This window comes from Vipera ursinii, assembly GCF_947247035.1.
Source record: "Vipera ursinii genome assembly, chromosome: Z".
Classification (NCBI taxonomy): domain Eukaryota; kingdom Metazoa; phylum Chordata; class Lepidosauria; order Squamata; family Viperidae; genus Vipera; species Vipera ursinii.
In genome coordinates, this window is record NC_139517.1 from 87980829 (window position 1) to 88007965 (window position 27137).

General features: G+C 39.0%; 1 protein-coding gene across 2 annotated transcripts in view; it reads right to left on the reverse strand.

The window, feature by feature from the left end:
* Window positions 1-214: 214 nt before the first annotated feature.
* CREB5 (cAMP responsive element binding protein 5) overlaps window positions 215-27137 on the reverse strand; it is a 221050-nt gene continuing 194127 nt past the window's right edge. For both annotated transcript variants that reach the window (XM_083378195.1, XM_083378194.1), the window contains 4 exons: window positions 16637-16954; window positions 8303-8533; window positions 3418-3526; window positions 215-634 (listed from right to left, as the gene is read on the reverse strand). In XM_083378195.1, the coding sequence (XP_083234321.1) occupies window positions 474-634; window positions 3418-3526; window positions 8303-8533; window positions 16637-16954 (819 nt within the window). In that variant the 3' untranslated portion in view covers window positions 215-473. The remainder of the gene's footprint in view (window positions 635-3417; window positions 3527-8302; window positions 8534-16636; window positions 16955-27137) is intronic.

Consider the following 27137-nt stretch of genomic DNA (forward strand, 5'->3'; position numbering starts at 1 on the left):
ACAGATATAGAAACATTTTCAAAGCAGAATAATGATTTGCAAAGCTACAAGTATGGTGGAGAGTTTAATGGAGCTGAAAAACCATGTACTTATTGCACTGTCAACAAGTGTATGGCTGTTTCATATTTTTAGGGTATAAGATGCTTCGATGGTGCCAACCAGCAATGATGAGAAGGACCATGGCTATGTACAGAAGCAGTTTGGTTACAAACAAATGAAGCAGAAACTGGTACCAGAAAATTAGAGAAAGCACCAAGCATCTCCCAAGCTGATAGCATAATCATTGCATAAATCCCTTTATTATTACTAAGCATAAACAATTGTTTAATAACTAAAAAAAATCAAGCACATAAGTCTTTTGGGGCTGAAGAGTCCATCAGATCAGAAATAATCTTGAGAACGCAATGCCTTTAACAGAAAAGAAACCTGATAGGTCATCGTATTTATCATCACAGTTGCTTGATCACTCAGTTTTAAAGGACTGGGTTCATGTCTTTTTGATGGCTTGCAAGTTGGCTGAGAGTGGAGCCTCCAACATCACCGACGGCAGAGGAAGTAGTAATGGTATTCTGCTGAATGACTTGTTTTTGTGAGCAGGCTGGACCTGGACTAGAAGGAGGACTATTTTCAGGACCTGCACAGGGGAGGAAAAAAAGGATTCATTCCAGGTAGAAAGAAATAGTACAATTTTTTTTAGCAGAGCAAATAACTGAGGAAGCAGACTGCAATATAAAATGTTTAGCTGCAAAAAACCTATTATTAAAATTAGAGCAACTTCTAAAACTAAGGAATAACACAAATAAAGGAATCTGTAGAGTTGTCTTCATATTATGGACACTACATTTCTACTTTAAGCTATGTCTGCATATAGCACTTTTAAATAATGGAAAGATACCTCAGTGTAAGTAGTAAGTCAGCAGAACGCTACTTGCATTAACCGAAGTATCATCTCCTTTGGAAATATGAGTCATGTAGTCAAGGCTGCTCCAGCGAAATACTGAGTACTTTGCCTCTTCTGTCCATGCTGTTGTGTCTCCTTTTCAAGCCTTTTGATAGGACTCTGAATGATGCCAAGCAGGGAAAGGAAGGGAGTGCTAATTCCGGATCCCCCCTACACCAAATGGTTGATGGAAATCTGGAAGTAACTGGCTTTACTGGAGTTGCTGCACCATCCCTAGGAAACCCAGTTGGGCTCCGCCATGAGAAGAGCAGTCTCTGGAAGTAGAAGAGGTTGTCACTCTGCAGATGCAGAGAAGATGGAGCAGCAGCAAGTTTTTTCCCCCAGAACTATTTTATTTTGAATTTCAGCTGAGGGGCAGGTCACTCTTAATAAAGCAGCAAAACCAGGTTTGCCTCCAATTACTCTCTCAACTAGTTCCAAAGCCTTGTCTCATGAGAATGAAAATATATACACTAACAGTTATATTATATAACTTTCATTTTTTGCATTTTTAGGTATGTGACTGAACTTGTGGCTTAGTTTTTGTGGATAGTACAAATATGCATATCGACTGTACCACTTCAGATTTCAAATGCAGACTCTGAAGTTAAAAAGCTCTTTCATCATATTGAAAGCAAGGTATGGCTCCTGCCCTCTTGAATATTGCATCCCTTGAGGTAAGATTCGCCCTCGCCTCCTTGTCCTTCTGGAAGAGCCTCAAAACCGGGCTCTGCCAACTGGGTTGGGGCCCCGAATGGGATTTTCCATGTTGGAGGTGGTTAGTGAACTAAGAAGAAAATCCAACCTTCACACCATAATATTTTGATTGAAAGCTTACTTAATTTTGGTTTATCTAATATTTAATATTTCAATGTTTTATCCCTCAGTTATGGCATGGTACGCTTTCTTATATTTTTCCTCCAATTGCAGTGCCTGATTTTATTTTATTTTATTTTTTTGGATCAACCAAGTTTTGATTAATGGGTTGTGACAGGAACTGACTGACTGGCTTGTTACCTGAGTTTGACATTTTGGGCTGAAGAAGTGTGTTTGGCCCAAAATCATTTAGTCATGAAGAGTTCTTAATGAAACTTTTAACCTCTTGGTTTCTAGCCTGGTGCCTTAACACTAGGTAAACCTTATAAATGTGTATGTTTTGTTTATGTATATGTACATGCATGTGTGCATCTGCATATTGTGTATGCATACATGTGTGTATGTATACAGTATGTGTGTGCAAAACACACAAACTGTACAATAAAAGTTCTCAATACAAGTACTCCTTGACTTACAACAGTTAATTTAGCGTCTGTTTTTCACACTTATGACCGGCACAGCATCCAAATGGCCACATGATCAAAATCCAGATGTTTGGCAATTGACTGACATTTATGATGGTTGCAGTATCCCAGGGTCATGTGATTACATTGTGCGACCTTCTAACAAGCAATGTCAATGGGGAAGCCAGTTCACTTAAGAACTGTGTTATTAATTTAACAACTGCGGTGGTTCACTTAACAAATGTGTCAAGAAAAGTCATAAAATAAGAGCCTTGGTGGAGCAGTGGGCTAATGCCTCCTTAAGTAACACCAGCTGCCTGCAATTAGTGCAGGTTCGCATCCCACCAGGCTCAAGGTTGACTCAGCCTTCCATCCTTCCGAGGTAGGTAAAATGAGGACCCAGATTGTTGGGGGCAATTAAGCTGACTTTGTAATAATGCCGCTTGGGGGGTGTATGAAAGCCCTAATAAGCAGGCATATACATAGAATGAAGGCTACTGCTAAGCTTGTAAGCCGCCCTGAGTCTTCGGAGAAGGGCGGGATATAAATGGAATAAAAATAAAAATAAATAAATAAAATGGGGCAAAATTCACTTAACTAATTTTTCACTTAGCAACATAAATTTTGGGCTCAATTGTGATCGTAAGTCGAGGACTACCTGTACAGTCCTATGCAGAGTTATGCAGTACAAATAGAGACAAGTAACTACAGAAAAATTTTGAACAGACGCAACATCTCACATTAATGCTGTTTTAGAGAAAATTGTCAATATCCATTTTGAAATTTGGAATTTATTTTATGTCTTCTAAGCATTAGTTAAAAATATGTTATATTTTATTATGCCAATAATTATTAATGTTTAATAATTATTAAACATAATACTTATTATATTTCTTATCTTTATGGCCTCTGTGCTGTTAATGTTTTAGAAACTATATCTGTTCTTTTTTTAAAAAAATATTGCTTCTATGATATATTTAGTAATGGTTAAATAACTAATCAACTTTGGCAGTGGCTTCCAAAATCCTTAAGATACTTTTAGAGATGTCAAAGTTTTTGAGATGCCTCCAATAAATTCTTTTTATAATTACATGTCTTTTACTTGATAGCCATGATGTATTAAATACTTGTTCAGGTATCAAGGTGAGCTGAAAAAAGGAAATCTACTATTAGTTTTTACTATCAGATAACACTTACTTAGGTATCCTTGTGATTCTTTCTGCATGGCTGTTATGGGACAGTCTTTATGAGTTAACAGCAACTGTTTCAGCTGTGCTACCTCATTTTTCAACATGGAAACCTCATTCTAGAAAAGAAAAAAAGATAATTTTATTTTAGTGAGTAGGAGGACAAGGAGCTGAGAAGCATTTCTTGGGACCTGATTTTTCCTATGATCCTTTTTGTCCTAGGAAAAACACAGGAGGAAATCTGTATTCTGGGATATGCTTTTACAGCCTAGTTTGAAAGCTTTGAAGCTGACTCTCGTTTTTAGGACAATCTTAATTGTCAGAATAGAAGAAGAACTGATAGCAATTGATAGCTTTCTTGGTAATCTGATTTTAAAAGCCTAATCATTTGCTCTGTTGCTCAGTAACAGCACAGAGCCTGGGCTCTTCAGATATAGGAGTATCTGCAGGAAAACAACAATTTACAAGATGATGGACACAACACTGTGATTGAAGACCCATCATTTTGTATACATGTAGCATGCATGTATGTATAAGTGGATACAGCTTTGATTGTGATGCATGCCCACCATCTTGCAAACTTTGACAGATACTCCTGCAGACATACTAAATTGTACTATTGAAATGGCACAGCAAAGAAATAAATTTTCTTTAATCACTACCATCCTGCTTTGTCCTTAAGGTCAAATTCAATACACGAAGGTGGCTGTTTTAAACTTCAAAGTTATGGATTCCTGTTCAGATTATTTTTTTGGTGGTATTCCAGAGGCTGCACTTTGTCAAATGGGTAGGCTTAAATGGAAAAAAAATGTTACATGTAAAGATCCTCCCCTGCACTGAATAATATTGTTCTCCTGTTACAATGGCATACTAGCTTTTGGAAAGCTTGGGAGATCAGACCCAAGAAAGTTCCCACCCCCACCCCACCTATGCTGTTCACAAAGCATAAAAAAGAAGAGTCAAAACATGTTTTAATTGCTTTAAAAAAGAGCTACAAAGAACAAGTTGAATGGCCTGAAAATATATTTATCTGAAAGGTACAACTCAGGAAAGTCAGACGGGAATAAATTAGAGATGGAAATAAAGATGGCTGATAGATATTTCTGTCTTGAGTAATAACATCCCTAAAAATTAATAAGCCAGTTTACCTTTGTTGAAGCTTATGTCCATCCAGTCATTCAGAAAAGACTATTAGGAATCAGATTTCCTGGTCTTTTGGCTGTATTTGCATAATACAGTATTAAACACACACACACACACACACACACACACACACACACACACACTGCCAAAGCTTAATTTACTCAACAGTGATGTCATACTGTACAAAGTACTTTTGAATAAAAAATGCATTGAACAACAATATGTATATATAGATATGCCTTTACACCCTCCAAATATTCAGAGCATCCTAATTTAGATTTCCTGTTTAGCTGCCATTATTATGTTTTAGCTATTCTTGAGGCCAATTATTTGACAGCCAGTTTTTTACATATAAAAAATATGAACACATTTATTATGTCCAATTATGCAGGAGCTTCGATTTAAGAGGAAGAAAACCTATACTCAAGGTAAGTCTATATAGATGGTCTTACTCTTGTGTTCAAAGGTCAACAGTAATAACTCTAATTAATTACATTAATCCAAATGGAAGTGGTGTGACAAGATGTTTCAAGATGAGGCTTTTGATATGGCTTATTTTTATCTCCAGAAATTCCTGGGCTGAGGATGGAGGTGGTATGCTCTTTACCCATAATCCTGCTCCCTAAATACCATCAATTGTACTTTCAGAGGTTTATACTAGATACCATATATATACATATATACATATATGTACACACACACACACACACACACATACTGCTCAAAAAAATAAAGGGAACACTTAAACAACACAATGTACTGTATTTAATAGTAGGATGTCTTATCTTGTGTTCCCTTTATTTTTTTGAGCAATATATCAAGAGAAGGCTGAGCTCTACCACCTGTTTATTGGACCCGTGCCCCTCCTGGGTGGTTTATGCAGCCCGGGAGGAGACATGAGGCTGGTTCCAGGCAGTAATAACTGCTTCTTTGAGGGAGGGTGTTTTCCCTGCCGCCTTGAAAGAGGTGGTGGTGAGGCCCCTCCTCAAGAAGCCTTCCCTGGACCCAGTGATTTTGAATAACTATCGTCCTGTCTCCAACCTCTATTCCTGGAGGAAACTGATTATCTTAACCCGTACCAATCGGGTTTCAGGCCTGGGCATAGCACAGGGACAGCATTGGTCGTGCTGGTGAATGATCTCTGGCGGGCTCGGGACAGGGGTTGTTCCTCTGTCCTAGTCCTATTAAACCTCTCAGTGGCTTTTGATACCATCGACCATGGTATCCTACTGCGACGTCTCAGGGGGCTGGAAGTGGGGGGCACTCTTTTACGGTGGTTCTCCTACCTCCTCGGCCGCTCGCAGTTGGTGTTGACGGGAGGACAGAAGTCCACCCTGAGATCTCTTGTTTGTGGAGTCCCTCAGGGGTTGGTCCTCTCCTCCTGTTCAACATCTACATGAAGCCGCTGGGTGAGCTAATTCGTGGTTTCAGGGTGGGGTATCACCAGTATGCTGATGATACCCAACTTTTTCTTTCCACCCCTAACCAACCCAGTGATGCCCTTGCCGTGGTGTCCCGTTGCCTAGAGGCAGTCCGGGTTTGGATGGGGAAAAACAGGCGTCTCAATCCTGCCAAGACTGAGTGGCTGTTCATACCGTCATCTCGGGCTGACCAGTTTTCTCCATCATTAATAATAGGGCCCCCTTTGATAGGGCTCGCAACCTGGGCATCCTCCTGGATTCATGGCTCAGTTTTGAAGATCATATAGGAGCCGTGACCAGGGGGGGTTGCCCAGATTTGCCTGGTGCACCAGTTGCAGCCCTATCTGGACCGAGACACCTTACGCACAGTCACTCATGCACTTGTGACCTCCCGGTTAGACTACTGCAATGCCCTCTACATGGGGCTGCCCTTGAGGACCACTCGGAGGCTTCAACTGGTGCAGAATTCAGCTGCACGAGTTGTGATGGGAGCTTCCCGATACTCCCATGTAACACCTCTTCTCCATGAACTGCATTGGCTTCCGGTTGCCCTCCGGGTGAGATTCAAGGTGCTGGTAATGAACTATAAAGCCCTAAATGGATTGGGTCCAGACTATTTAAGGGAACACCTGCTGCCGGCATCATCCTCCCATCATCCTGTGCGCTCCCACAGGGAGGGCCTTCTCAGGATACCTCTGGTTAATGAATGCCGGCGGGTTATTCCCAGGGGAAGGGCGTTCTCTGTGGGTGCGCCTGCCCTATGGAACCAACTACCCACGGAACTTAGGACTGCCCCCGACCTTCGCTCATTTAGCCGGGACCTGAAAACCTGGCTCTTTGAGCTGTTTGGTCCAGACTGTGGGGTTGTTAATTTAATTGGGTTTTAGATTTACTTTTGGGGCTTGAATTTAATTTAATTGTTTTAATTGATTTTGATTTTAATTTTTGTATTTCATGGTTCCAACTGCCCTGTAAACCACCCTGAGTCCTACGGGAATAGGGTGGTATACAAATTCAATAAAATAAGTAAGTAAGTAAGTAAGTAAGTAAGTAAGTAAGTAAGTAAGTAAATAATTGAATTAAACAGTTTTGGCCATGTTTGAAGGGAGAAGGACCATAAAGTATCTTTTAGCAGCTAGTGATTCAAATACAAGTGGTCCTTGACTTCCAACAATTCACTTATTGTTATTTGAAGTTATAATGGCACTCATGCGTTCGTCACCTCCCGTGTAGATTACTGCAATGCTCTCTACATGGGGCTGCCCTTGAAGACCACCCGGAGGCTCCAGCTGGTGCAGAATGCGGCCATGCGGGTTGTGATGGGAGCATCCTGATACTCCCATATTATACCCCTCCTGCGTGAGCTGCATTGGTTACCGGTTGCCCTCCGGGTGAGATTCAAGGTGCTGGTCCTTATCTATAAAGCCCTACATGGCTTAGGCCCAGGATATTTGCAGGACCGTCTGCTGCCAGGAACGATTTCCCATCACCCTGTGTGCTTGCACAGAGAGAGCCTCCTCAGGGTGCCGTTGGCCAGACAATGTGGGCTGGCGACCCCCAGGGGGAGGCTCTTCTCTGTTGGGGCACCTACTTTGTGGAATCAGCTCCCCCGGGAGCTCCGGATGGCCCCAGACCTTCGGTCCTTTCGTCGTGACCTTAAGACATATTTTTTCCAACAGGTTGACCTGGACTGATGATAATGGGGTTTTAATTATGATTTTAAATGTTTTTATTGGTTTTAGTGGGACTTCGACATAATTTAATTCTTTTTTAATATTTGTATTTATTGTATTTTATTGTTGTTACCGCCCTGAGTCCTTCGGGAGATAGGGCATCATACAAGTCTCATTATAAATAAATAAATAAAATAAAATATTAGCTTAACAATTGTAGTGATTCACTTAACAACTGTGTCATAAAATAGGACAATACTCATTTAACAGCTGTTTCATTTAGCATTAGAAATTTTGGGCTCAATTGTGGTCATAAGTCAAAGACTTCCTGTAATATGCTTCAGGGCTAATGGAGAAAATATTTTAATCTCTTACTATTTTTAAATAGCTAATTCAGTCCTAATGAAGAGATTGCTTCATGCTGTTGACTGTGTACTTGTATAAAATAAAAATAAAATAAAATAAAAGCACTTTCAGGTAATTTTTGGATTTTAAAATCCTTGGTTAATTTTTTTTTTGCAAATTAAACATTACATTTGATCAGATTCATTGTTTTTCCATTAGAAGTATAATGTAATGCAACTCTGTAAGTTTTCCTTTTTAAGGTTCCCTGGCATGAAAATGACTATATCCTTGGTGTCTTTATGGTAATCTGTACCTGAAGTTGCATATTTGTCTGGGTGAGTTCTTCTGCTTTCTTTTCCAGTGACATCACCCAAACTTTTCTCTTCTGTCTGCACCGTGTGGCAGCTGCTCGATTTCGTTCCAGAAATTTCCTCCGTCTTTCATCTGGATCTTCATCCACCACTCGTCTTCGACGACCGCCAGAGGGCTGTGGTGGTGGTTGTAGGCTCTGTGTGGCTTGCATTTGTTGAGCTGCTGCTGAAACCTAATAAGAATCATAGCTTTTTAATTAAATAACCAGAAAAGTTATGACACTAGAAGACCAGCAGAAAAAGATAAACGGCATTCTTCCTTGAATACAGACAAGCTGATAAATGGTAGAAATTCTGAGACTTCACAAGATATCCTTAAATTATTCTTGGTCTAACACTTTGCATGAAGCAGAAGTTGGCCTTTGGGAACCGTGTTGTGGGAGAGTGCTGCTCCATCTTATTAAAAATGTTTTCATTTTCATTTCAGTTGCAGCAAAGAGAGCATTCAGTTCAAGTGTGAATCATTTCAAATGTTGTGACACCTAGTATTAATCAAACAAGGAAAGAATCCTGGGACCTTTAATTTTGTTCACAATTTAAAGTCATGCATTTCTCCTTTGCAACCCAGCCAGCCTTTGCCAATTCCCAAAAATGTTAAGTATTGCTGGACATAGTTAGTACTTAAAGGGGAAACTACCAGGAAATTCTAAATACGTATGTTGACTGAAAGACTTTTTAAAAAAGTAATAATCTTGGGAAAAGATATTTTCTTCCAAATTTTGCAAAAAAGAAAAAGAAAACCCAAAACCATGCACGTAATGATCAGGAAAGAGTTAACTTGATTCAAAATTCAGCTTTTATTTTTCCTTTATACTGAGCATCGCCTTTGCTTAGACAGTTATTGTAACATTACACCCAATGTATATGCTCTATGTTAGGTATTTGAATATCAAGTAAATATAAAACTGAAGCAGATTAAAAGCTGAATATGAAAGGAAATTCTTCTTCCATTTACATAATTGGGAGAAAAGTGGGAATGAATTTATATGAAGATTATAAACATGAATTGCTACATTTCTCTTTGCGTATGCTTTCTCAATGAAAATATCATAAATTTAGTTTATCTATTCACATGTAGAATAATATATGTAAGAATTGATAAAATAGGGCTTTCTAGTTTAGCAGAAACAGGAAGACTAAAGCAAGAGGTTTGAGCAAATCATTTTATAAACATGCTTAAAATTGAAAGCCATCATGATGGATTTTTCATTACAGAATTTTATTTTTAGAATTTTATTTTAGTTTTGAAATAAAATAGCCCTATAATACACTTTAGTATATGATATACTATGATATATATACTTGTGGGATATTTATCCTACCTGAAAATGGTAGTAGATAATGTTGGTGGATTTATAGTCTCATGTAAACTTTCATAAGCTGTTTAGCTCCCAGCTATTGACAAACAGTAAATCCTAATAACAGCATGCAGGGCACCTCTAGACTATGAATATCTGATAAACTAAGCAACCAGGTTAAGAAGCCAAGACCAAACTATGTGGTCATCACAGGTCCTTTTAATTAAACCCAGTTTGGTGGGTTTAAGTCACAAAAGAGCCAACACAACACAAGCCTCCAAACTATACTCACATAAGCATTCACAAGCTATTACTCATTACATACCACTACTTCACTGCTACTATTCTCCTTGTGAGTACTCCTACTTCTTGTGAGTATTGCTAGAGAATAATTATCTCTTAACTATTTCAGACTATTTCAGGCTGCTTTACTTACACGCACACTATTACCATCACTACCGCCTCCTTCTACTACTTCTTTTTCCATCTTTTCTTCTTCTGGCTCCCCCATGTAGTAGCACCACTACTGCCCAGCGGCCTCAGCACAGTTTTATAGCCAAGGTTCATGTGCTGTCCAGCAGAGGGCTTAAAGAGGCAACCTGCTTTCCCACAGACTTAGAAATACTTACAGGAACACTTCATTCCACCTGTGAACTCAGGTATATAATCATGCTCAAAGGAATACATGAGGTGTTCCCCACGTCTATAAGCCATATTGACATGAAAAGCTGATGCTGAGTAAAGTCAGATATCTGTAATAAAATACTGATATTTACTTACCTGAAATGTAAAGGACTTAAAGGTCTGTTTTAAACTTATCAAGTAACATTTTTGGAGTCATTAAATAGTTGCTAAATAAATAAATAAATAAATGTGTATATTTCAACACCTTTCTACATTTATACTTAAAATTATAAATGTTTCTATTATCACTTTTAAATTAATTTTCTCCTACAGAGACAAAACAATCACTTCTGGCTTTTAGCAGCTTTGCTCCACGTTAACTGAGCAGAAAGTAATTAAAATATGTAGAGATTACTGGAAATATGTTAATCTGAAAGATAGTTAAAACAAACAAAAGATTGATGTAGTATTTTCAAGTTAAGCAGATGAAATCTAATCTTGCATATTTCCAATATTTGGACAGAAACAATTTGGAAATTCTAAATATATTCTTCTAAGTTTGGTGCTTCTCACTGTAAGATAAAAGCTGTTAGTCTATAGTAGCAAAAACAACAACAACACAGTAGCACCTTTTCCAAGGAACAAATGTTATTAAGTGCTAATTACAATTCATTTCTATGTGCTTCCTTCTGAGTTTAGCTTTGAAATATTGGCAGGATGAAGTGGAAATAAATTAAGTAAGGTAGAATTGTTACTTTAAAAAAAAACTACTAGGGAAATCATAGAATGAAATATATTATGTTCTATTATATTTCTCAGATGCCTGTATATTTTTCAATTTGATCATGAATAATTAGCACTTAATTATAATATACATTTTCATAAACAAAATGAAAAGCTAAAAATTTCCTAGGGCTCTAAGAATCCATTTGATGTAATTACAAATGTATGTAATATGTGAGTTAATCCATTTCACACAAAGCAACAAAGGAAAAGGGGTCTAGTAAAAATTGGATTTTGCCTTGATTCCTGAATCTGTATGTTTCTTCTATTCTTTACATCCTTACATTTCTACTCATTCATTTATAAAACATAATTCATTAGGTTTATTCTGGCTGTTGAAAAGTTTGAAATTTAATACAGGGATGTGGCATAACATAATCAAAATTATGGCAAAAGGAAAACGTGACTCCTAGCAACATACTTTGTATTTGACATGAACCATGAAAATTAAGAATTTGGTTCAATACAAAGAGTTGGTTAATAATTAGTAAACTGTGCCATAAGATTAATGTGTCTGTTGAAGCAGTCTGACCTTAAAGGGGCCAGTACTGAGGGGGATTATATATGGGTTTGGAAAGTAATAACCTTACGTTTATTACTCACTCAAACCATCTTTTATCCAGGCAATGCGCTCTTCAAAAGTGTCATTACTTTTGCATTCCCATGAGGAACTGAAACTGTTCTGTTGTCTAGCTGACCTATAGATCTTAAAATAGCCATTTATCCTCTAAGCAGCTGGCACAATGTTTTTGAGGGAGAAAAAAAATCATTCTCAACATTCTAAAAGCAGGTTATTTCTTCTCTTGCTTCATCTGCTAAAGTGTGAGTGCTATATCACAAAGGTGTTTTATCTAAGAAGTAATAACAATTGTTTCAGTGTGAACAGCTGAGGAGGGCACTGAGGGCATACCTGCTATCCCAAATCTGTAATTGCAAATGTATATAGGTCCATTTAAATTCTAAGAAAATCATTTAAATTCAGTTCCATACAGATTCAACTGTTTCAAAGACATATTGTAGAGCAGGGATGGGGAATGATGGCCCTTTTATGACTTGTGGACTTTAACTCCCAGAATTCCTGAGCCAGTTGAAGTCCACAAGTCATAAAGGGGCCATCATTCCTCATCTCTGTGGTAGAGTGAAGAGTAGTGAATGAGAAGCAGAGAAAATTCCTAGTCTTAACTTCAGGCCTAAATATTACTTACTATGAATAGGAATAGAATAGAATAGAATAGAATAGAATAGAATAGAATAGAATAGAATAGAATAGAATAGAATAGAATAGAATAGAATAGAATAGAATAGAATCTGAAAGGGACCTTGGAGGTCTTCTAGTCCAGCCACCTGCTCAAGCAGGAGAACCTATACCATCTCAGACAAGTGACTGTCTAGCCCAGGGGTGTCAAACTCAATTTCATTGAGGGCCGCATCAGCATTGCAGTTGCCCTCAGGGGGCCGGGTGGGTATGACCAGGGTGGGCGTGGCCTACTGGGTGGGCGTGGCTAGAGTGCATATGGCTTACTGGGTAGGCATGGCCAGCTCTACATCGTTCGCATCAAGGGTGCCTATGGGGGCCTGGGCAGGAGTGGGACAGATCTGAGGGTCTCTGGCAGAAGGAGGGTCTCTAGGCCAGGGCCAAGGCAGTGGGGGCCGTTCCCTCACTGTTTCCAGGATGGCTTCACGGGCCGCATGAAACCACTTCGCGGGCCGGATCTGGCCCCCGGGCCTTGTGTTTGACATGTCTGGTCTAGCCTCTTCTTAAAAATCTCCAGTGAGGGAGCACCCACGATTTCTGGAGGCAAGCTGTTCCACCGGTTAATTGTTTTCACTGTCAGGAAGTTTCTCCTTAATTCCAGGTTGCTTCTCTCTTTGATCAGTTTCCAACCATTGTTTCTTGTTCTTCCCTCTGGTGCTTTGGTGAATAACGTGACCCCCTCTTCTTGGTGGCAGCCTCTCAAATACTGGAATATTGCTGTCATGTCTCCCCTATTTCTTCTTTTCTTTAGACTAGCCAAAACCAAGTCCCGCAGCCGCTCTTCATATGTTTTAGACTCCAGGCCCTGGATCATCTTAGTTGCTCTTCTCTGAATTTTTCCCAAAGTGTCAACATCTTTTTTGTGATATGATGACCAAAATTGGCTGCAGTATTCCAGGTGTGGTCTTACTAGGGTTTTATAAAGCAGTACTAATACTTCGCATGATCTTGATTCTATGCCTCTGTTTATACAACCGTATTGTATTAGCTGTTTTGGTGGCTACTGCATGCTGCTGGCTCATAGTCAAGTGATCGTCCACTAGGACTCCAAGGTCCCTCTCACAGTTACTGTTTTTGAGCCAGGTCTCACCCAACCTGTACTTGTACCTTTGATTTTTCCTGCCTAAATGTAAAACTTTGCTTTTCTCCCCATTGACACTCATTTTGTTGGATAGGGCCCATTCTTCAAGTTTGTCAAGATCTTTTTGGATCCTAAGTTTGTTTCTGGGGTGTTGGCTACTCCTGTCAGTTTGGTGTCATCTGCAAATCTGATGAGTTCCCCTTCAATTTTCTCACCTAAGTCAATTAGGAAGATATTGAAGAGCACTGGCCATAAGACAGAACCTTGTGGTACCCAACTGCTTACTTCTCTCCATCTGGATGTGGTGCCTTTGAGGACTACTCGTTGAGTACAGTTTGCCAACCAGCTACAGATCCATCTGGTGGTGATGTTGTCTATTCCATCTTTTTCTAGCTTACCAAGGAGTAGGTTGTGATCTATTTTATCAAATGCCTTACTGAAGTCTGAGTATACTATGTCCACAGCATTTCGCTGGTCTACTAATTTATTCACTTTATCAAAGAATGAAATAAGATTGGTTTGGCATGATCTGTTTTTAACAAACCCGTGCTGGCTACTAGTTATAACTTTGTTTGCTTCTAGTTGTTTGCAGATCTGTTTTTTTAAATTATCTTTTCTAGGATCTTCCCAGGTATTGATGTTAAAATGATTGGTCTGTAGTTTCCTGGGTCTGTTTCCCCTCCTTTCTTGAAGATGGGAACTACATCAGTCCTTTTCCAATCCTCAGGTACTTCCCTGGTGCTCAAGGATTTATGAAAGATATTGTATAATGGTTCTCCTTCAGAACTCTGGAATGTAGTCTGTTGGGTCCCAGTGATTTATACTCGTCAAGGTGTTCTCTTACCATTTTCTTGCTTATTTTAATTTTTGTTTCTAGTTTGTCTTTTGCAATGGTATGTTGGGCTATAGTTTCTTTTTGCAAAGTATGAGTTAAGCAGCTCTGCTTTCTTCCTGTTGTCTGTTATTTCCTTGCCATCTTCTCTCTTTAGTGGACCTACAGTTTCCTTAACGATTTTCTTGTTAATGTGTTGGAATAAACTTTTTTTTATTATCCTTGATTTCTGTTGCAAGTCTTTGTTCATTCTGAGCCTTTGCTTTCCTTTGTTCATTCTGAGCCTTTGGACCTTACACATTTGGCAGATAATCAACTAATTATTATACCACACTGAAAGGATAAATCTATATACTAAGTGCACAATACTGTGCATATATATGTAATCTATCAACATTTTAACTAGTTTTTTTTCTTGCAGCAAAGGAGCAAGAAAGAGAGCAATGAAGCAACTGGATAATGTGGAGAGGAAGGTCATTTATATTTCCACAAGCCATTTAAAAGCAACTACAAAAAAATCATCACATTGTTAACACAGTCTTGGGCATGTGGATTGTTATAGTATACAAAAAACAAATTTCATACATGGCCAAAGTCAGCACTCACAATACTATGCACTGAAAGAAATTTTGCAGCAATGAACACTTGAGCTTCTGCACCATTGATGGAGCAGCAATCTGCTGGTAGTGATTATCCATAGCAAAAATACAAATATGTAGCATGAAACATACAATTTAACCTACAATAAATAATTTGCTACATAAAGCATGCAGTATAGCTTTACAATATGGAAAAGTAAATCAAAGTTCTTTGACAAAAAATGGTACAAAAAGGGCATTCTTAAATAGAAAAAATGTAAAATCAAACAACAAAGCTCACACCTTCACCATGATAAGAGTGCAATCCTATGGTGGTGTTGTTGTTAGTTGCGAAGTCGTGTCCGACCCATCGCGACCCTATGGACAATGTTCCTCCAGGCCTTCCTGTCCTCTACCATCTTCTGGAGTCCATTTAAGCTCACGCCTACTGCTTCAGTGACTCCATCCAGCCACCTCATTCTCTGTCGTCCCCTTCTTCTAGTGCCCTCAATCTTTCCCAGCATTAGGCTCTTCTCCAGTGAGTTCTTCCTCCTCATTAGGTGGCCAAAGTATTTGAGTTTTAGCTTCAGGATCTGGCCTTCTAAAGAGCAGTCAGGGTTGATCTCCTCTAGGACTGACCGGTTTGATCGCCTTGCAGTCCAAGGGACTCGCAGGAGTCTTCTCCAGCACCATAGTTCAAAGGCTTCAATTCTTTGGCGCTCAGCCTTTCTTATGGTCCAGCTTTCACTGCCATACATTGCAACTGGGAAGACCATAGCCTTGACTATACGCTCTTTTGTTGACAGGGTGTTATCTCTGCTTTTTAGTGTGCTGCAATCCTATGGTACTGAGAAAGAAATGCACCCAAGGTGAGAGAAAATGAGAAAGAGAGGAGAAATTTTCCCGTGGAAGGGGCACTTGACATTGGAAACCATCTCCAGATTTACTGTGGAAGTTCTAGGACTATTTGTTTCAAGTCCTATGTAGGAGAAGAATGACAAAAAGATATCTATAGTCTCCGTACGTGTGTGCGTATGTGTATTATTATTATTATTGAAATAAGGGGAAATCTGTTTGTCTGTCTGCCTATCTATCTATCTATCTATCTATCTATCTATCTATCTATCTATCTATCTATTTCATTATCTCTTATTTCAAGAATGAGATATCAGCTGATGTAATATTAAAACAGAGACGCGGTGGTTCAGTGGGTTAGGACGCTGAGCTTGTCAATCAGAAGGTCGGCAGTTTGGCAGGTCAAATCCCGAGTGCCGTGTAACAGAGTGAGCGCCTGTTACTCATCCCAGCTTCTGCCAACCTAGCAGTTCAAAAACACATAAAAATGCAAGTAGAAAAATAGGGGCCACTACGGTGGGAAGGTAACAGTGTTCCATATGCCTTTGGCGTCTAGTCATGCTGGCCACATGACCACGGAGACGTCCTCGGATAAGCGCTGGCTCTTCGGCTTTGAAACGGAGATGAGCACCGGCCCCTAGAGTTGGAAACGACTAGCACGCATATGCGGGGGAACCTTTACCTTTACCTTAATATTAAAACAGGGAAGGAAAGTGAAGTGAATATGTTTTTCCTCCTTTCTTTCTGCTCTGTTGGTCTTGTCTCTTGCAACATTAGGTAATACTGCCTAATCTGAATCCTCTGGTAAACTACTCAAGACCTATAATATATGCCTTTCTTTCTTGACTTGGCAACATCACAATTACAAAAATGATGCAGGAGAATTAAATCTGCAAAAAATAATAATAATCCACAACAAACTCTTGTTTTTAATATCCATCTTCACATAAGAGAGATTAGAAAGCTCTACCTGTGCTTGTCCATCTGTATGCAGTGGCGGATGTGGCGAAGTCTGATGATGTGCTGGGTGTGCCTGAAGATGTGAATGAGAATGATGGTGCTGGTGCTGGTGATGAGGATGAGGATGAGGATGGTGTACTGGGTGCTGATGCTGATGGGGGTACGGATGATGCGGTGGAAGGGTCTGGTGTTGATGTGGATGTGAATGCATATGATGGTGGGCTGGTTGGTCTTGTCGAGAGCTCATCATTTCCATCATATGACCCACGGTGTTCATATTTCCATTGGAGATGCCCGCAGGAATATGAGTCAAAGCTGCTTTCAACCTCTACAAAAAGAAAAAGAAAAGAAAAAGAAAAAAGAAAGAAAGAAAACAGTATTAAAATGGAGCATGCAGGTGATTAGCTGAATATGTTACAAATTTTTTTGTGTATTCAGTGTGTATTTCTATTAGTGACATCTCTGGGTTTAAACATGTTTAATTGTGGCAGGATAATGCCCACCTTTCATAGGAAACAGTGCCCCACCCAAAGGTATAAATAACACAAATACCTGACTTACAAATCATCTTAACTGGTTTAAGATAGTTTACTGTGAAAAGGATAATAATAATAATAATAATAATAATAATAATAATAATAATAATAATAATAATAATAATAATAATAATAAAGTTGGAAGGGACCTTGGAGGTCATCTAGTCCAACCCCCTGCTCAGGCAGGAAACCCTATACCATTTCAGACAAATGGCTCTCCAGTCTCTTCTTAAAAACTTCCAGTGTTGGAGCATTCACAACTTCTGGAGGCAGGTTGTTCCACTGGTCAACTTTTCTGACAGGAAATTTCTCCTTATTTCTAGGTTGCTTCTCTCCTTAATTAGTTTCCATCCATTGCTTCTTTTCTTGCCTTCAGATGCTTTGGAGAATAGCCTGACTCCTTCTTTATAAGCTATATATTATGAGCTCAAAAAATTTCTAGTTGCAATCTTCCCAAGCTTGATAAAGAAATAAAACATTAATCCATGATAATATAGTATTTTTTCAGTTCTTTTTCATACATGGACTAGAATAAAAAAGAAGCAAAGTTTCTCTTTTTTTACTTTCTAGATTACCTCTAAATCTAAAAAAATAAAAAAATAAAATAAAAAACCAATGCAAAGTATATAGTGCAAGAAAAAAAACCCTGATGGCTTTACACATCAACGTTCTCACGTATTTTAAGTGCAGTACAGCACATTCAGGCATAGCCAAAAACAAATTCATAAACATGCAACTCAATATAATATAGAATTTCAGAAGGGGATTTTATACAGGCATACCATACCACTTAAAATCTGATTTGCTGCCTAATGGGAATTCACTATACCTGGATCTTAAAAATGAGGAGAAGGAAGAAATGTATTCGTACCATTCATGAATTATTGCACAAGTACCAGCAGAATGTTGTGTGATGAGTGACCACAATGTATCCAGAGTTATTTTATGATATGACAAAAATGACATGTAAGACATTTCCCAGTTTCAACCTTTGACTTCTAGAATTCAATAAAAACATCTTGCACAAAACCCTTTTTGCATTTGAAATAATTTTCTTCTTCCCTACTCTTCACTTGGAAGGAAATGGTTTGCCAGTAAATAGAAGATGTTTCTGTTTAGAAGAGCATATTTGAATACAATTCATAATGCTTTATTAGTAATATATGGTATATTTATTTTGAAATAAAATTTCTATGGTAGGCAACAGTAAGTCCTTTAAAGTATAAAGAAAACATAAACAATATTAGTTGTTTTAAAATACCTTTAATCATCAATTACTGAAAGGCTATTAAAACTGTTAAATTCAATAGTCTGCTTCCAGTTAAACTGTTAAACTTCTGTATTGGTTTTTAAAAATAACTGGAGCACAGAATACTGTTTCTCTATAAAACATATTGCTATTTAATATACCAAAACACATTGTTAATTTTTTTTAGCAAATCCTGAAAGAAAAAAAAATCAGTGCCAATACCATATTTTTGTTAATGAGAAATATCTTTAAACATATTTTAATTTTTCTCTCTATTTATGGAGAATGGAAAAAATCTTACACTGGACATATGTATAACATATAAACAATTTACAAAGAATCTGAAAACCTTCTATAAACAATTTTTTTAACTTTTTAGTATATTATAGCACTTTATGGAGATTTTTTGGTATTGAAATGTCTACGTTCTTTCTGGTAAAAAATGGAGATGTGAGAAGCAAGGAATCAGAAATTGAAATATCTTTGATGATTCTTGGTTTGACAGGAGACTGAGCAAAGAAAAAGCACTTTTAAATTTCGAAATCTAAGAGACCAAAATTAGTCTCATTAATAATAACTTTTATTGACTTAAAGGAAAGAAGTGATCATCGATAACTTCTTAAGAAAGAAAACAAGGGTTGCAAATTCCAGCTTAAGAAACTCACCACCATATAGACTGAAATATATGTTAACATACTTTAGTATTGGTCTGATTTTGTCTAATTAATTATGAACCATCAATTCCAATAATAAAGATGGAAATGTTAAGAGAAAACTGCATGCTAAAATAACATGAATCCACTATGCACGTGTATTGTATGTGTAATGTTTAAATTCAGATTTATGAAAGAACATATAGGAAATGTCATAGAATATGGATGAACTCATTTGAAAATATCAATTAATTTTTTTTTGTTTCATTAAAGGCAACATGAGCTATAAAACAGAAAGAAATAATGACACAAAAGAGAGTGTACAAAGTAGAAAGTAGAAAAAAGAAAGGATTGATATTAAGTTTTAGTCATTGGTGCCTTAATACATAATAAAAGAGAATCTTGCAAGCAAAATGTATCAAAATATATCAAAATCTGATATTAAATGGTATGAAATGAATTCCTTTGGACTAATACAGAACTGATCAGGACCACAATTTAAGGTAACTGGAGAGGACTGAATTGTATCATGTTTAAATAGTCCTCTTTACCCCTTGCCTACAAATGCATTTTGCATCACAACATCTGCTCAAAATAAGTAAGTACAGAAACACTTTATGCCATTCATCTGGTTTTGCAAATTAGTCCATCCAACCATCCATCCATTCATCCATCCATCCTCCCACCCATCCTTCCTCTCTAAATATATTTGGCTAGATTTACTGTAAAAAGGCACAGAAACATCGCAAGCCAGCAAGTGAAAGAAAAGAGTTATCAAGAAATTCTAAATCATCCTTACCTCCTGCACAAAAACACAAGTACATCAAACTTTGCTTACTGTTCTTTCTGCTGTATACACAAATGGAAAAATATCCACAGCTATCCTAATTGTTAAATACGAACACATACTTTTGCCTAACTACAAAACAGTACTAACACCTGATGAAATGCATCCAAAAAATAGGGAAGATATAAGAAAATGTACCATCTTTTTCAAACAAGGCATTCTTTTTCAAAGTAGAATCTGCTGAATGAAGTAGGTTGGAAAGCTACCATTATTTTGGTAAGGGACCAGCAATATATTATTAAATGTGTTCATGCAATCCAAATACAAAACTCCCACAAACTTCTATTTGCCAATTTTTTTTTATAAATGGTGACTATTAGTCGGTAAATGTGCCCACGCACTGTTTATCCAAACGATTCTTCTTTGATGGTATATTGCCCCATTTGCTGTTATAAATGACATATTACACAAGCAGGATCTTTCTCCCTTTCCTTCTTACCCAATTTCCTTAAGTTTGTGGGATGAGAAGGATGTTAATATACAAAGGAACGTTTTACCTTATTATATAAACAACTAACTCCCTGACACAATTTTCATTCTCCAAAGAATACATTATTCTATTTTGTTCCCATAGACCCTTCAACCATATTTATTTATTTGAGAAGGCAAATCAGGAAGACAGTGAAAAGCTTGATGTGCAGTTGGGTCATCTCAATGAGGGGAGTTTTTATTTTGTCTCTGTAGTTTAAAAGCTTTTCCCAATGGAAGGTGGGCTCAATGCCCTGGTAAATGAATCTACCTCAGCTGGTTCCATAGAAACAGATCCAATCTCTCTTTAGTTTTATGATAAAGTTAAAGGTTCCCCCGCACATGAGTGCTAGTCGTTTCCGACTCTAGGGGTCGGTGCTCATCTCCGTTTCAAAGCCGAAGAGCCAGCGCTTGTCCGAGGACATCTACGTGGTCATGTGGCCGGCATGACTAGACGCCAAAGGTGCACGGAACGCTGTTACCTTCCCACCGTAGTGGTCCCTATTTTTCTACTTGCATTTTTACGTGCTTTCAAACTGCTAGGTTGGCAGAAGCTGGGACGAGTAACAGGCGCTCACTCTGTTACGCGGCACTTGGGATTCAACCCTCTAAACTGCCGACCTTCTGATCGACAAGCTCAGTTTTATGATAGATCAACTCTATTTTGACATGAGGCTTATAGTGCTCGAACAAAAATGTACTAATTACCCACACCCTATGTTGTGCTTTTCATTAAAGTTACTGATTCCCCCCCCCTTTAACCTTTGCAGACAAAAGGCCTTTAAAAACCACCACTCCAAATCATGAATCTCTGTTACCTTTCAGTGAGAATATTTGATGCAAATCTGCACAAAAGAAGCTTTTTGTAAACACATTGATCTACTTGGGTTAATTAAGAAAACACACAAAAAGCTTCACTATCTCTTTAGCAACAAAATTGAAGATCCTTAATAAAAATATTTAGACTTCTTAATCTCTGTAAGTAAAGAACTGTATTAGAAAATGAGTAATAATTTAAAGAATGAGTGTTTGAAATATGCACACAATAGGGTCTATCCTTTGGTTTAGAAAATACAAATCTGCTGATCTTTTCAACTAGCCTGGGACTTCAGATTCTGAGTTACTCAATCTACGGGCTCATTCTTACTTCCATCTACTCATGAATTGGAGATGTTTTGCTGATCATCATTAAAAGAAATGTCCACTCCTTTGCCCCAATTGCTATACAAGTGGCCTGAAGTCACGCTGCTGTCAAAGTAAAATTTTCCTCACTGATGCATATTTTGACAAAACAAGCATCTATAATACCTGGGAGATAAGGCTGGCAATGATGTGATCAAGGACAAGGATTTACTCAATGCATGCTGACTTTTCAAGTCTCTTAGGGCCCAACACTTCCCCACCTGCTCTTTATATCTATTTTGGCTCAGGTAGATTGTGAACCAGATTTCTTTTTTTCCTTTTGCCAATAATTCTCTAATCTATAAATTAATGAGAGCAGATTTAAAATACAGAATGGTAGAGAGGTGAGGAAATTGCTTAACAAGTTAAAAATGTATACAAGACTGTTTCTGTGTAGCCATAATGATACCAATGTGATGAAACATGTATAAAGATATCATGATGCAAACTGCACCTTTTCATACTTGTATTGTGATGCCATCTCACTTAAACGGGTAAAGGTCAGAGTTTGCATGGTAGCATTTGCTTTTTGTCCCATTCTGTAGAAAGTCCCAGGTACATCCATTTCAAAAGATTGCTAAAAGACTGCTAAAACGCTGATCTCCAGGATGAAAAAACTTTATTCAATACTAAGCTTTTGTCAACAGCTGTTGACATTGTCAAAGTGTGAGCTAGGATCTGGGAATGCTCATCCTTATAGCCCTTTAGATGTTAACAACCTGGCCATTGAGTGTGTTGTTGGTCCACCTGCCCCCCCACCTTCCCGTAATTGATTGAGTTGATCCTGATTTGGCCGTGCTGGCCAACATCCACTTTGACTGGACCTCTTGCACGGTCAAGGAGGGAACAGCTGATTGGCGCGATTAGCACGACGAGCGCAGCCGAAGGCTTGCCACCAGAGATGGCCATGGGGGGCAGTGGGGGAGTGATCTGGCAACAAGGCTGGACAGCCGCATGCTGCAGGATGGACAGGACTGGCAAGTGGGGCAAGTGGGAGGAGGCAGAGTGGCAAAATCAAAGTGTATATGTATATGTGTGTGTATGTATGTATGTATGTATGTATGTATGTATGTAGTGTATACAGCATCACCACCAGATGGATTCGTAGCTGGCTGACCGGCCATAGTCAGTTTGTGGTCATCAATGGAACTGCATCTACATGGAGGGAAGTGTGTAGTGGGGTGCCCCAGGGCTCTGTTCTGGGCCCAGTGCTCTTCAACATCTTCATCAATGATTTGGACAATGGGGTAGATGGGGAACTAATCAAATTTGCAGATGACACCAAGCTGGCAGGAATAGCCAATACTCCAGAAGATAGGCTTAAGATACAGGAGGATCTGGACAGACTTGAACACTGGGCGCTATCTAACAAAATGAAATTCAATGGTGAAAAAAGTAAGGTTCTACATTTAGGCAAGAAAAACCAAATCTACAGGTATAATATAAGGGGTACGTTGCTCAATAGTAGTAACTGTAAGAGGGATCTCGGAGTCCTAGTGGAAAATCACTTAAATATGAGCCAGCAGTGTGCTGCAACTGCCAAAAAAGCCAACACAGTGCTAGGCTGCATTAACAGAGGGATAGAATCAAGATCATGTGAAGTATTAATACCTCTTTACAATGCCTTGGTAAGGCCACTCTTGGAATACTGCATCCAGTTTTGGTCACCACGATGTAAAAAAGATGTTGAGACTCTAGAAAGAGTACAGAGAAGAGCAACAAAGATGATTAGGGGACTGGAGACTAAAACATATAAGGAACGGCTGCTGGAATTGGGTATGTCTAGTTTAATGAAGAGAAGGACGAGGGGGGACATGATAGCAGTGTTTCAATATCTAAGGGGCTGCTACAAAGAAGGGGGGGGAATCAACCTATTCTCCAAAGCGCCCAAAGGCAGGACAAGAAGCAACGGATGGAAACTAGTCAAGGAGAGAAGCAACCTAGAACTAAGGAGAAACTTCCTGACAGTTAGAACAATCAACCAATGGAACAACCTGCCTCCAGAAGCTGTGAATGCTCCAACACTGGACGTTTTTAAGAAGAGACTGGCCAGCCATTTGTCTGAAATGGTGTAGGGTTTCCTGCCTGAGCAGGGGGTTGGACTAGATGACCTCCAAGTTTCCTTCCAACTATACTATTATGATTATATTTATGATGATTATATATACACTGTATGTGTGTGTGTGTGTGTGTGCATGTGTATTCTATTGTTAAATGAGACATTTATTAAGTGAGTTTTGAGTTTTGCCCCATTTTACGACCATTCTTGCCACAGTTGTTAGGTGAATCATTGCAACTGATAAGTTAGTAAACCGTTTGTTAAGTGAATCTGGTTTTCTCACCGATTTGTTTGTCAGAAATAATCATGTGACCTTGGGATACAGGAACGGTCATAAATATGAACTAGTTGCCAAGTATCTGAATTTTGATCACGTGATCATGGGGATGTTGGAAAGGTTGTAACAATGAAAAATGGATAAGTCACTTTTTCCAGTGCCATTGTATTTTTGAACTGTTGTAAGTCTTCTCCTTGAGTTCAAGGAGATGTCACCTTCACATTATATGGAATGTCTGAGATTCACCATTATGAGTAGCTTTTGATGGTGATAATGTAAAAATGTTTTTAAGATAATTTTTTTAAATTTAATAACTGGCTTCTGGAGCTGCGTTCTACAGAAATAACAGCTGCGTGTCTTAATGGAAACCTTATAAAAGATTTTCCTTTAGTGGGTTAAGCTTTATAAGAATAAAAGGGAAAGGAGAAAAAAAGATGGTATAAAATGCTTTGAAGATCAGAAAAATACAAATTTAAATGTAGCTATATACTACAAGGAAATATTCTACTGTAATTCAACAAAATCCTTCAGAGACGATGGGTCTAACACAAAATGGAAAAACTTTATTTTCAGCTTCATTTGATCAGTGAACTGAGGCTGGGAAAATCACAAGAGTATCAACAATCCCCACCGGTGTCCAAGTAATTAAAACTTACAAATACTTTTTCAAAATTCCAAATTTTTACAGCTATAGTTAAAATGTTTAGCCAGGCATTGCAATAGGTTTAATATCTGTTTATTTGTGTTATGCTAACTCATGTCTCATTGATTCATGTTCTTATTGCACTTAACAATCTAGTGCATTATATGTAATTTCAGCCTTGTCCATACCTCAAGCTGGACACAAGGATATTGTTTCTATTTATAATTTTCCTGTGATTTGTAAATTAATAGTCTGACAAAAATCAGACTTTTTCCAGCTTATAATGCAATCTTAATAGAATATTGCAATTTCCTTTAATATTTCTGTTTTCTCATGATTTTCTTGAATGTTTGCTTTTTAATGCATAAAATGCATAAAAATGATTTTTTCACTGTAATAAATTTAATTTAGTTTGCCTTTTATTAGATTGGTCTATACCTCATGATGGGGAGGAACTGCAGAATCCTCTAGGTGGTGGTTTTCAAAGTTTATCAGTTAAAAAAATTCCTGGAACACTTGAACAAGAGTGAAAATTCTAGTCATAAAAACCTGGTTGCATTAATAGAGAATTTGATGCTGATGGAGGTTAGGTTGTTGACTGCCAAAAAGCAACACAGGTCGTAAGAACCCTAATACTCTCATACATGGGTTAAGGTTGGGATGTCTGCGATCCTGGAAGATAGAAGTGGCAGCAAGGAATATCTAGGGATCAAAAGGGATTCTGGGTAAGAAAATCCGATAAATTCAGTCTTCTACCCTATGGACTCATCCATTGACCTCATTCACCTTTTTAATAATTAAATTTAATCAGTGAGCACTTGGCTGGTGGTACACGGTGTTGCCTTCCTCCTCCCCACCTGCTCCACTCCTTCCCAGCTCACTAACTTGCTGGAAGGCAGCGGCAATGGTTGTGTCAAGCCCCGTGGGCCTGGCACACAAAGGAGGAGGGGAACCTCAGTGCCGGGCTGCCACCTCCCTCCCAGCCTCCTCACCAGCCGGGGCCACCACCAGGAAGCCATCGAGCTGTCAGGAGATCTCTGTGGACTGGAGCCCATCGGCAGAGGTCGGGCCCAGCCGTACGGAGTCGCCAGCTGATTGGCGAGCCCAGATGCGGTCTCCCGGGTGCACGGGGTCAACGCAGCAAGGATGGTGCAGGGCTGAAGGGGTGACCATGGTGAGATGGGACTGCTGAGTGGACGGTGGGTTGTGGGGGAAGTGTGCCTGCCGGCCAGCAAGTCCCCAGAGAGAGTAGGCTTCGCCCGGGATGGTGTGCATGCCCACCCCCAGTGTGCTGGGTTCAGGAAAGCAGGGGCGTGAGATGCGGGTCCCTGTGGCCAGGGTCCCAGAAAGCTGCAGCAGGTTGGACCGCCCAACCAGCCTGCCTGTCAGCTGGGAAGGTAAGAGGCCGGCAGAAGAACAACCTAAGTATGAATCAGTTGCCAAGCATGTAAATGACCTTGGGGATGTTGCAACAGTCATAAGTCATAAGCCTTGGTGGAGCAGTGGGCTAATGCCTCCTTAAGTAACACCAGCTGCCTGCAATTAGTGCAGGTTCGAGTCCCACCAGGCTCAAGGTTGACTCAGCCTTCCATCCTTCCGAGGTAGGTAAAATGAGGACCCAGATTGTTGGGGGCAATTAAGCTGACTTTGTAATAATGCCGCTTGGGGGGCGGGCGAAAGCCCTAATAAGCAGGCATATACATAGAATGAAGGCTACTGCTAAGCTTGTAAGCCGCCCTGAGTCTTCGGAGAAGGGCGGGATATAAATGGAATAAAAATAAATAAATAAATAAATAAATAAATAAATGTGAAAAATGGTCATAAGTCACTTTTTTCAGTGCCATTGTAACTTCAAACAGTCACTAAGTGAATTGTTGTAAGTCAAGGACTACCTGTATTTTATCATTTTTTTCCTTTTTTTGGGGGGGGGTGTCAAGTTTTTGACACCTTGCTGGGCGACTGGTGGTACTCAGATATTGCCTTGTCCTAAAAGTGGTACAATGGGTGAAAAGGTTGAAAAGCCCTGAACTAAGTCACTGACATGTTTAACAAACTGTAGTTATAAAAATCCTGATTTAGCATCGTGTATTCATGTATCCAGTGCAGTTAGAGATTTAATGATTAAAACGGGAGAACTATACTATGGAACATAGATATCTGCGGTGTATTCTGCAAATATATTTAACATACTCAATAATATTGAAATACAGTCTTTGTATTTCCCGTTATGGTACATGGCTGGTATTATGTTTTGCCCTAATCCAATATAGTGGATTGAAGAAATTGTGGTCCAACAATCTAGAGCAGGGGTGTCAAACTCAATTTCATTGAGGGCCGCATCAGCATTGCAGTTGCCCTCAGGGGGCCGGGTGGGTATGACCAGGGTGGGCGTGGCCTACTGGGTGGGCGTGGCTAGAGTGCATATGGCTTACTGGGTAGGCATGGCCAGCTCTACATCGTTCGCATCAAGGGTGCCTATGGGGGCCTGGGCAGGAGTGGGACAGATCTGAGGGTCTCTGGCAGAAGGAGGGTCTCTAGGCCAGGGCCAAGGCAGTGGGGGCCGTTCCCTCACTGTTTCCAGGATGGCTTCACGGGCC